Source organism: Pelophylax lessonae, assembly GCF_965119305.1.
Source record: "Pelophylax lessonae genome assembly, chromosome: 5".
Classification (NCBI taxonomy): Eukaryota; Metazoa; Chordata; class Amphibia; order Anura; family Ranidae; genus Pelophylax; species Pelophylax lessonae.
The window spans coordinates 227,327,623-227,340,389 of NC_138772.1; the positions used below are offsets into that span (position 1 = coordinate 227,327,623).

Here is a 12,767-nt window from a genome sequence, read left to right on the forward strand (position 1 = left end):
GGGTTTATTTTATTATGCTTTATTATAGACATTGGCCTTCCCTAAAAGGGCATAGAAAGATAAAGCTACTTCTACTACTAGAGATTTTGGAAATTTGTGGTGATAGTTTTCATTTTGAAAGAGCTTGGTGCATTAGGGTTTTAACATATAGACCTGTTCTGAGAAAAACATGGAGGCTGCCATCGCTGACCTTGTAAAATTCTAGAATGCTACTAGCCTGCTTGATTTTTTGACTCTCTGAATTCAAATGTTTTCATGGAAAACTGGAACAATTATGGGGAAAAGGACTTTTGCCTTGTTTTTCAATTTTCTAACTGCATGCTTATTTCAGCTCAGTTGCGCAGAAAAAAATGAAGGTTGTTAGGATAGTGAGGTAGCAAATGTTTTCAGAAGCTGTTCCCCATATTTGTTTTGGCTAATAAATGCTTAAAGTGACCTCATTGCTGAAGAAAATGTTTAAAAGCAAACCATACCTGTAAAAGAAGATATGATATACTCACTTTTTTTTCTCCTCTGCTCAGAAGCTGAGGAATCTTCTGCTTGAAGTCCAATAGATCAGTGGACCTCAACCCTGGTCCTCAGGGCCCACTAACAGGCCAGTTTTGCGAGATAACTGAAATACATCCCAGGTGATATAATTTGCTGCTCAGTGACTGCAGTAGTCTAGTCTGCATCTTCTCAAGGTAATACTTAAAATCTGGCCTGTTAGTGGGCCCTGAGGACCGGAGTTGAGGACCACTGCAATAGATAACCAACACTTCCAGGATTGTTGAATTCTGGGTTCTCTAAGAGGTCAGCATTGGTTTGTGAGAGCTGCAGGGAGCCCAGGAGATGTCAGAAATATATTTTTTTGCTAATTTCAACAGATTTCTGAGAGCAGAATTTGTCAGCTCAGACAACAGGTAAGTTGAGTATGTCCCGTCTTTTTTTTTTTTTTACAGGTATGGATTACCTCAAACCTTTTCTCTGGCCCTTTAACAGTAAAGGGCAACTATTTTTGTAGTGTATTGTTAAGACTACTGGGTGCATTTGCTTTCCTGTGTCATGTTATCTGACCTTTTACATACATTGTTTATAGGGCTTGTAATATATTGTTATATGCATACAGTATTCCTAAGGAATACACACATTTTAAACATAACCATTAGATCTAACAAAGAGGGTTATGAATATGTAGGGCTCACATTTACTCATTCTACCATAAAGTAAAATTTAGTTAAAAAGTATTTACTTTTTTCCCTTGTAGGATCTTTATTATCAGTCTTACTCACAGGTTGGTGTGATGTTTGCCTCCATTCCTAATTTTAATGATTTTTACATTGAACTTGATGGCAATAATATGGGAGTGGAATGTTTACGGCTTTTAAATGAAATTATTGCTGATTTTGATGAGGTAAGATTTATTATATGAAATATTTTGATTTCATATATTCAGTGCTTTAAAAATGCATAATTTCGTGTTCAGAACCAGATATATGTGGGCATCAGGGTTGACAGGTGCAAATAATTGGGTCTTTATAAGGATCTTCATGTTGAAAATGAATAAGGCTAGGGATACATGGATGATTTTTATTCTTTGAGACTAAAAAAAATATACTAGTACAGAACTCACTTTAATGCTACTGTAGGAAATTTGTTGGGTGATTGTGAGGATATCATGAGATCATGCTCACAAGGAAAATTTGAAAGGAAAAAGTCACCCATGTATTTCATAAATGAACAATTGTTGAGAATGTAATATCCTCCTCCCATTTAATTTAAGCTTATGGAGTAGAAGAAAAGAGACTGCATTAAAGTTATTTCGGTGCAATCAAAAAAATTAATTCTATAATAGTTTAGTATGGTGAGTGACTGTTTCCCTAGCCTAAACTTTCTCTACCTATTCAGTTAAATAAACCCGTTGGGCAATCTGCTGGTGTTAACTCCCATTCACACTTTTCTGGGTAGTCGTGTTGCATCAATGTACACATGTTAACGCAGTTGCAGTAAGGCAGCCCATATTTAATGGATCAGCTGCATACACACAACAATAGCCCAAAAATCTGACATTAACCATATTTTAAATGCAGCACACCACAATGTTATGCATTAGCATTACATTGGTTTCACTGTGCTGCTAATGAGGTGATGGGCCTACCTGTGTTACTGTGTATGCCTACCTCTCTGTCAGACATCTAGCTGCGTTTGTTAATTGTTAATATTTGGTATATGCCTGCAACAGTGTCTTTCACAAAATCTTTGTGTGTATCGTTGTCAGATTTTAGTCTTTCTACTGTATACCTACTGTAAATGTATGTTTACATTTTATATCTATATATTGTTTTATCAATATGTTAATGTGTATTTCAGATGTATTATGAATTATATAAAATAATGCATTTATTTCACAAAATATCACAGTTTAAAGCTTTAGCTTAGAATTGTGTGGTATTCATAAAGTCTTAATATTTCTGTTTTTGCATGATTACTGTATGTACATTATTCTGTTTATGTTTTACCGTTTTTGTGTAATATATCAACTATAACACCCATATATCCATATATAAATACATAGACTTATGTCTTTGTATGGGACATACAGTAAACATCTATATATATATATATACACACATCTATTGGGGACATGTATATATAGCACAAAACAATTCTATCTGTGATCATTTTGTAAGCATTCAAATTTATGAAAAGCACAGTTCTGCACCCTATTCAGAGATTAGTCTGAGGTTTGAGGTAGGAATATTTGTTAGGGACATAACAGCAGATCTACACTTTATTTGTTGCTCAGGTGCTAAAAATTGCTTATGCTACAGACATACTGCATATAAACAAAACTATGTCTTGACATTGTCCAAAAACTGTTTTTTTTTTTTTTTTAATATGTAAAAAAGAGAATAGTATATTTTTATGACTCTACATAATTGTACTTTTACTGTAATCCATCACTTTTATGATAAAAATATGATGGCAGTATACGATTTATTAGGTTTACTTTGTTACAGCTCATGGAAAAAGAATGCTACAGAGACATTGAAAAAATCAAGACAATTGGAAGTACATACATGGGAGCTGTAGGACTGGTTCCAACAACAGGAACAAAGGTAATAGAATATTTTTAAAATGTATAGTTTAGTGCACTTTGCATACTCGTTTCTATACATTCTATCTGTTTCATTAAATTAATTAAAATTAAATAAGTAAATTAATGTTTTGAGTGATGTCACTGAGAGCCAACATTGGCGTATCAGTGGTTTTCCACATCTAAACTGTCACTTGCCAGTATACCAGCAGCTGAAGTTCTGACAGGTTTAAAACCCTCCTTCTCTGTCACTCCAAACCATGGTTTATCGTGATATGATCTATCAGAAACTTAGAAGCAGAATGTTGTATGTAGACAGATTCACTCAAAGTATATGCCATGATCTTCTATATATGTGGCATAACAGATCGATCTGCTTACAGGAGTGAATATGATATACTTGTTACCCAGCCATTGGCTGCAAGCGCTGATTAAATGCTGGTTCTCCAACATAACCGTTTAACATAACCTGGCCATTAGACTAGCTTCTGTTGAACAGAAAGCGGTACACACATACCAAAATGTTCCTAGTGCCTGCTGAACCAGCCCATTTTGGGTACATGTGCACCAGGCTTTAGAAAGAGCTCTGACCTGAGGACATTAGGATTGTGTCAGCATAATCACTTGCCTCTGAAGTATGTTGGTAGCTTCAGGACAAATCTTAGTGATCAGCACTGATTACAATATATTAGTTTCATAAAGGACAACACACAACAAGTCCACACAAAAAACAACAAACAAAGCATGAAGTCCCCCCCAAAATCCATATATGGGCATGCAGCCTAGCAGGCCAGGAAGGTGGGGAGAAGAATGTGTGCTCCCCCTCCTGAACTATACCAGGCTATATGCCTTCAACTTTGAGGGGGTACCCACAATCTTGGAATGGGGGTTGTGGCGGTCTGTGAGCAGGGGGGCTTATTACAATCAGAATGCCTCTTTTAACAATAGGGAGGTCCCTAGATATCGCTCCCTCTCCAAATGTTAATGCATAAGATGGGCATTGTCACAATCAGGGGTCAGGCTCAAAGACCAGTTGCTATAGCAGTTGTGCGACTACCACTGACCAGCAGAGTAAGTATACAGGCAGTCACCTTGGCAGATGACATTACTTGAGGTACAGAGTCTAAGTACTAACTAGTGTTCACTAGAGTTCCTGATGGTAGAGATGGATTTTGCTGCGTGTTAGTACCAGGTTGTTGTCCACACGATCACCTCACCAGGAGGTGAACATGCTGGTGTCCAGTAGCGGATACGCAGGTAAGGATCAAATAGAAGCGTAGTCAGTAAACAAGCAAAAGGTCACTAATGAGTAGTTGCACCTTGGGATCAGGCAGAAGCATAGTTGAGGAACAAGCCAAGTGTCAAAAATGAGTGGTAGCAAAATATGGATGGCAGCAGGGAAGACGAGAGTGAGATACTGGTGGAAGAGAGCACAACAATCTGGCAAACAGCAAATGCAGAGACATGGCTTAAATTAGGAAGTTCATGGGAGGAGCAAAGAGTTCAAGGTTCAGCAGAAGTTAAGGCACAATGCAGGGTTGTCTAATGGATCCAGTATCTCAGGTAGCTCAGCAAGAAGGACTATTGCCTTACACAGCAGAGGTCCCAAGTTTAAGTCCAGCCGCTGACAGGCATAATACAGGAAAAATCAAGCAGTGAATAAGCACACTGACACTTTTAACAAGTTTATTGAAAAAAAAAATGAAGTCCCACAAAAGTCATATAAAAAAATCATGTTGTTAATTAATCCAAATCCATATTAATTGCAAAAAAAATATTGATAACCAGCAAAAAGTGTTAGCCCATGTCCTGGAAATTAGCCAAGATGAAGGAATGTAAACATTGGAGGTATTTGCCCAAGCTTCACAGTGACAGAAAAGTATGGTATTTGTATTAAAGAGTATTTTTTTTAAACAGGCAGGTATTTTGTAAGACTGGTGCTGCTTGTCTGTATGGTTTGGAGTGTTCATTTAGCTTAGTCAAAAAATGTGAGGCTACAGTCACATTGATTAATAAAAGAAAAAGGCCAAAACAGGATTTTTGATGGCATGTAATTGGGTGATCGAAAGGGAACACAGCTTTGCCTTATTCACTAAGCCAAGTGAACTTTTATTTGCGACTTGAACATACATTTTTCAAAGTGTACTGTGTCTGCTACCTTACTTAATCAACCCCAATGAGTTCTTGAAACAAGGGTCTTATTTCAGCATAGGTCAGTGTCATGCAGTGATTCATATATAAAAAGTTGGCGAGACATCTGCAGAATGGAAGACTATAAAATTATTAGGCATTCAAATGATTATGTTATTGTTTTAGTCCTAACAATAATAAATAATGTAATAAAGTTTATATGAAACAATAATTTCCCTTTATCTTTACCTGTTAAACAGCAAGCTGATCTACAGCACTTGAAAACAGCATAACAACTTTCAAACGGTATTAAATTCAAACCAAAAATTTATTATTTTGCAGCTTACATTAGATGTGGTGGCTGCATCCGTTTTCTTTGGCTTTTTCCCTTTGTTTTCACTTAGTGATTTGGCCAGTAACATATCTCCTCTTTTAGGCCAGCCACACAGAGTTCCAATCTCAGCCGGCTCAGCAGGAACCATTGAGATTCGAACCATAAATGGACACGCTGAATGTAAGAAGTTGATCAATCAATCAACTTATTTACAACCAGCCTTTCTGATTCTTGTGTGATTATCGCTAGTGGCTGCTATAGCCACCAGCGATAATCACTGTCTTCTCCCAGCGGGGACGGCTTCCCCTGCCCCCCCAGGAGGGATGCAGGAGGGATTCCAGCATCAACACTGTCTGTGTTGAAAGGATAATCAAGCAAATTTCGTTTGCAGGAAAGAAATTTGCTTGATTAAGAAAGAAATTCACTCTGTGTATGGCCAGCCTCAGTGAGGCACAACTCTACTGTAGAGGAATGAGCACAGGAAGTGCAGCAGACAGCAGCATTGCCAGTCTGGGGGTAAGGGAGTGTTAAATGTATTTCCAGATGTAAAAAACTAACAAAAGGTGATTTATATGTATTATTATAGTAATGTACAGTATCTCACAAAAGTGAGTACACCTCTCACATTTTTGTACATATTTTATTATATCTTTTCATGTGACACCACTAAAGAAATTATACTTTGCTACAATGTAAAGTAGTGAGTGTACAGCTTGTATAACAGTGTAAATTTGCTGCTCCCTCAAAATAACTCAACACACAGCCATTAATGTCTAAACTGCTGGCAACAAAAGTGAGTACACCCCTAAGTGAAAATGTCCAAATTTGGCCCAAAGTATCAATATTTTGTGTGGCCACCATTATTTTCCATCACAGCCTTAACCCTCCTGGGCATTGAGTTCACCAGAGCTTCACAGGTTGCCACTGGAGTTCTCTTCCACTCCTCCATGGTGACATCACTGGGCTGGTGGATGTTAGAGACCTTGCGCTCTTCCACCTTCCATTTGAAGATGCCTCACAGATGCTCAATAGGGTTTAGGTCTGGAGACATGCTTGGCCAGTCCATCCCCTTTACCCTCAGCTTTTTAGCAAGCCAGTGACTTGGAGGTGTGTTTGGGGTCATTATTATGTTGGAATACTGCCCTGCAGCCCAGTCTGCCAAGCTCTGCTTTAGTATGTCACAGTACATGTTGGCATTCATGGTTCCCTCAATGAACTGTAGCTCCCCAGTGCCGGCAGCACTCATGCAGACCCAGACCATGACACTCCCACCACCATGCTTGACTGTAGGCACACTTGTCTTTATACTCCTCACCTGGTTGCCACCACGCTTGACATCATCTGAACCAAATAAGTTTATCTTGGTCTTATCAGATCACAGGACATGGTTCCAGTAATCCATGTCCTTAGTCTGCTTTTCTTCAGCAAACTGTTTGCTGGCTTTCCGGCGCATCACCTTTAGAAGAGGCTTCCTTCTGGGACGACAGCCATGCAGACCAATTTGATGCAGTGTGCGGCGTAGGTTCTGAGCACTGACAGGCTGACCCCCCACCACTTCAACCTTTGCAGCAACGCTGGCAGCACTAATATGTTTTTTTCCCAAAGACAACCTCAGGATATGACGCTGAGCACATGTACTCAACTTCCTTGGCTGACCATGGTGAGGCCTGTTCTGAGTGGAACCTGTCCTGGTAAACCATTGTATGGTCTTGGCCACAGTGCTGCAGCTCAGTCTTAGGGTTTTGGCAATCTTCTTATAGCCTAGGCCATCTTTAGGTAGAGCAAAAGTTATTTTTTTCAGATCCAGATTTCAGAGAGTTCTTTGCCATGAGGTGCCATGTTGAACTTCCAGTGAGCAGTATGAGAGAGTGAGAGCGATAACACCAAGTTTAAAACACCTACTCCCCATTCATACCTGAGACCCTTTAACACTAACGAGTCACATGACACCGGGGGAGGAAAATGGCTAATTGGGCTCAGTTTGGACATTTTACATTAAGGTTATACTCACAAAAATTTGAGGGGTGTACTCACTTTTGTGAGATACTGTATATACACCATATTGTCAAAAGTATTGGAATGCCTGCCTTTACACGCACATTTAACGGCATTCCAATCCTAGTCCGTAGGGTTCAATATTAAGTTGGCCCACCCTTTGCAACTAAAACAGCTTTAACTCTTCTGGGAAAGCTGTCCACAAGGTTTAGGAGTGTGTCTATGGGAATGTTTGACCATTCTTCCAGAAGTGCATTTATGAGGTCAGGCACTACAGTTGGACAAGAAGGCCTGACTCACAGTCTCCATTTTAATTCATCCAAAAGGTGTTCTATCGGGTTGAGGTCAGGACTCTGTGCAGGCCAGTCAAGTTCCTCCACCCCAAACTCACTCATCTATGTCTTTATGGACCTTGCTTTTGCTCTGGTCCAAATCATTTGGTGGAGGCAGGATTATGGTGTGGGGTTCTTTTTAAAGCGGAGTTCCGGGCACAGATGTCATTTTTTAATAAACATACCCCCGGGACAGTCAGGGCTAGCACATTCCACAATGGCTAGCCTCTGATCTGTCCCGGTTCGCGCTTACCTTTTAGAAGAAATACTTTCTTATAAAATTTCTTCCACAGCGTTTCCATCTCTCTTGTGGGCAGCTGAAGCCGGCGCGGTCCTCTTCTGTGTCTTCTTCCGTGTCTTCTTGTCCCAGAATGCGCCGCACCGGCCCCTCTCGTCACTTCCGGCGCGGCGCCGCATTCCTCCACAGCTTCTGGGCATGCCCAGAAGCTGTTTAGCAGGGGAATGTGGCGTCGCCCGGAAATGACGAGCGGGGCCGGTGCCGTCGCATTGATTCCTGGGAGCTGTGACGTTCAGCTCCCAGGAATCATAGCGAGGCAGGAAGTGACGGGGTGAGCCGCAGCTCCGAGGGAGGAAGTACTCTGAGGTGAGTATCTTCGATCTTCAATTGCAAGGTAAGTAAACAAAAAAAAAAAAAAAACTATCCAATTCCTTTTCAGGTGAGGCATACCTAGCGTTGGGGCACAAAAAAAAATATTGTTTTTGTGCCCGGAACTCCGCTTTAAGGGGTTGGGCTTGGACCATTAGTTCCAGTGAAGGAAACTCTTAAGGTGACAGCATACCAAGATATTTTGGACAATTTTATGCTCCCAACATTGTGGGAACTATGTTCCAAAACAACTGCACACCAGTGCACAAAGCAAGGTCAATAAAGGCATGGATGAATGAGTTTGTGGTTGAGTAACTTGACTGGCCTACACAAAGTCCTGACCTCAACCCGATAGAGCACCTTTGGGATGAATTTGAGCGGAGACTGTGAGCCAGACCTTCTCATCCAACATCAGTGCCTAACCTCACAAATGCACTTCTGGAAGAATTGTCAAACATTCCCATAGACACACTCCTAAACCTTTTGGAAAGCCTTCCCAGAAGAGTTGAAGCTGTTATAGCTTCAAAAAGTGGGTCAACTCAACATTGAACCTTTCAGACAAAGTCTGGGATTTCATTAAAGTTCATGTGTGTGTAAAGGCAGTAGTCCAAATACTTTTGACAATATAGTGTGTATATACAGTATATATATATATTTATTAGGGATAAACCGATATGTTTTTTTCAGGGCCGATACTGATACCGATATTTTGGCCATTGCATATCGGTATCGGCCAAAATGGGTCGATATTTTGTACATTTAAAGTTTTGAAAAAGAAAGACAATTTTTTACACAAATCTGGTACTGAACATATTAATTTTTGTTTAACCGCCTTAGCGGTAATCCCGAGCGTGACTCGGGGTTGATTTTTCATTGCAGGAGCGGTAACCCCGAGTCACGCTCGGGGTGGATTGCAGAGAGCGCAGCGGAGCTTCTCTTACCTTATCCTGGCGATCCAGCGATGATCTCTCATTGCTGCGACCGCCAGCCGAGAGTCCCGCCGCTCCTCCGTCCCTCCGTCGGTACGATCACTTCCTAGTTCCGTTCCCTGCAGCAGCAATGCTGCATGGGAGCGGAACTAGGGAGGGAAATTAAAAAAAAAAAAAAAAAAAAGTTACACAAAACACACTTTATATTATATTATATATATATATATATATGCATATATATATATATATATATATATATATATATATATATATATATATACACATGCATATATATGTATATATATATATACATGCATATATATATATATATATATACACACATATATACATATATATATATATATATATATATATATATATATATATATATATATATATATATATATATATATATATATACACACACACACACACACACACATATCTATATATAATATATAATGCATGAATTATAATCTAATCAATAATATAATTTTATTATATATATTATATATTAAATAATAAAATAATATTATTGATTCGATTATAATTCATGCGTTTGTGTTTCAAATTTATCACATCTGGGATGTCTACTAGAGTCTTGTTTTGGTCAGGTTTAAGTCAGTAATTACTAAGAATTGTAGGCCTATAATACATAACGCCAAATTTCCATGAAAAGAATTGTACCGCTTTTGGTATGTAATTCCAGACATAATCATACCGCCAGGGAGGTTAATGCTTAATAGCTGGCTTGCTGGCACCCTGTGGTGGGTGGCTGGCTGTCTGGCACCCTGTGGTGGGTGGCTGGCACCCTGTGGCAGGTGGCTGGCACCCTGTGGTGGGTGGGTGGCTGGCACAGGGGCTGTGGGTGGCTGGCTGGTACAGGACCTGTGGTGGCTGGCTGGTACAGTGCCTGTAGCTGGCTGGTACAGGGCCTGTGGCCGGCTGGCTGTCTGGCACCCTGTCTGTGGGTGGCTGGCTGTCTGGCACCCTGTTGTGGGTGGCTGGCTGGCACAGGGGCTGTGGGTGGCTGGCTGGCACCGGGCTGCTGTGGGTGGGTGTATGGCTGTGATACACTCCCGCAAGACTAGTTCCGACTCCAGACAACGCTGTGCAGGGAGGGAGGCGGCCTAAGAAGGCAAAATTACGGCACAAAAATATCGGCAATATCGGCCAGTTCCGGGGCCGATACCGATATATCGGGGAAAGTGCATATCGGCCCCCGATATATCAGCCTTGCTGATAATCGGTCTATCTCTAATATATATATATATATATATATATATATATATATATATATTTTTTTTTTTTTTTTTTCTAAATGGGATTGTGCCAAATTGATCTATCACAGTAACACTAAGGCACCTGTATATTACGTAGGCTGCACTCATAATTATTTCAAGATATGTTCAAATGTGCATGTACCAACAAAGAAAACAAAATGTGGTATCTACAATGTGAGTTATGTTGAACTAATACATGTTTTGTTCTTTGTTCACAGGCAAAAAAATCAATTTATGCTCACCTAAGCACATTAGCAGATTTTTCAATTGAAATGTTTGATGTTATTGATGAAATCAACTATCAGTCTTACAATGATTTTGTTCTCAGAGTGGGTAAGTAGGCTGCATTAAACACATAAAATATCAGTGACAGTTTACAGTAAATTATTTCAGAAATAGTCCGACACAAACTACTATGAGATAGCTTTAAAGAAGAGCTGCACGATTCTGGATAAAATAAAAATCAAATTTTTTTTGCTTAGAATAAAAATCACGATTCTCTCACTATTCTCGGCGTAACATCTAGTTTCACATTATACAAAAAAATTGGGGTAACTTTACTGTTTTTTTTTAATTAATTAAAGTGTATTTTTCCCAAAAAATTGCATTTTAAAGACTGCTGAGCAAATACAGTGTGACATAAAATATTGCAATGGCCGCCATTTTATTCTCTAGGGTCTCTGCTAAAAAAAAAATGTAATATATATATATATATATATATATATATATATATATATATATATATTTATATAATGTTTAGGAGTTCTAAGTAATTTTGTAATTTTGTAGCAAAAAATACTAATTTTACCTTGAAAGCATTAAGTGTAAAAAAAAGGCTTAGTATTTAAGTGGTTAAACTGCCCTCATTTACACCTTATTTACAGACTGAAGTTCATCCCTTTGATCTAAAAGAACCAAATGATACTTTGTTTATAGTTATCTCCCAGCATTGAGCAATGTTGATAAAAATTTGCAGGAGGCTCTTTTTTTTTTTTCTTACAGCGGTGAGTTAGCAGAGAACAGCTCTGCACTGTATAAATCATGAAAACTTATTAAGATCATTGAATCGATATCATGATTTTTTTAACAATTAAATCGTGCAGTTCTACTTTAACCACTTAAGCCCCGGAAGATTTTACCCCCTTCCTGACCAGGGCCTATTTTGCGATTCGGCACTTCGTGACTTTAACGGACAATTGCGCGGTCGTGCGACGCTGTACCTAAACGAATTTGGCGTCCTTTTTTCCCACAAACAGAGCTTTCTTTTGGTGGCATTTGATCACCTATGTGATTTTTTGATCATGCGCTATAAACAAAAAAAGAGCGTCAATTTTGCAAATATAACAATATTTTTCACATTTTTTTTTATATGAAATTCACTCAAAAAAATGTAAAAATCTAAATTTTTTAACATTTTAGGCCAATTTTTTTTTACCATATGTTTGTTAAAAAAAATCGCAAAACGCTTATTTTGATTGGTTTGCACAAAAGTTATTGCGTTTACTAACAAAGGGAAAGATTTTTGTAATTTTTGTTGTTTTTTTTTTAACGCGTAATGGCGGCGATCTGCGATTTTTTTTGCGGGACTGCGACATTGGGGCGGACAGATCGGACCCTTGACTGACATTTTTTTACACTTTTGGGGTTACCAGTGACATTACTACAGTAATCAGTGCTATACATATGCACTGTTACTGTAAAAATGACACTGGCAGTGAAGGAGTTAACTGTATTGGAGAGGGAGGGGTTAAGTGTGTCCTAGGGGCGTGTTTCTAACTGTGATTGGCTGTGGCTTGCTGTGTAAGAACAGTGATCAACGGTCCTACATAGTAAAACCGTTTGATCACCATTCATACACAGGGAGAACTGACAGGCGGCTTTGTTTACACTAGCCGCCTGCCTTTCTCCCGCTGTCACGGACGGGGGGGTCCGTGACTGAGCGGGAGCGCGCATCTGGCGGCGCTCGCTCGCTCCCAAAACCCTTACTTACAGGCTAGTGACGTAGCCCTACGTTGCTCTGCCTGTGAGGGGCTGACTGCCGACGTAAATAGTCGTGCGGCAGTCGGCAAGTGGTTAAAGTA

The 12,767-nt window shown here is 39.4% G+C and overlaps 1 protein-coding gene across 2 annotated transcripts in view; it reads left to right on the forward strand.

Moving 5' to 3' along the window:
• Positions 1-12,767, forward strand: part of ADCY1 (adenylate cyclase 1) — a gene marked incomplete at its 5' end in the record, with an annotated part of 584,954 nt that overhangs the window by 560,704 nt on the left and 11,483 nt on the right. For both annotated transcript variants that reach the window (XM_082257737.1, XM_082257738.1), the window contains 3 exons: positions 1,247-1,393; positions 3,000-3,098; positions 10,905-11,019. In XM_082257737.1, the coding sequence (XP_082113863.1) occupies positions 1,247-1,393; positions 3,000-3,098; positions 10,905-11,019 (361 nt within the window). The remainder of the gene's footprint in view (positions 1-1,246; positions 1,394-2,999; positions 3,099-10,904; positions 11,020-12,767) is intronic.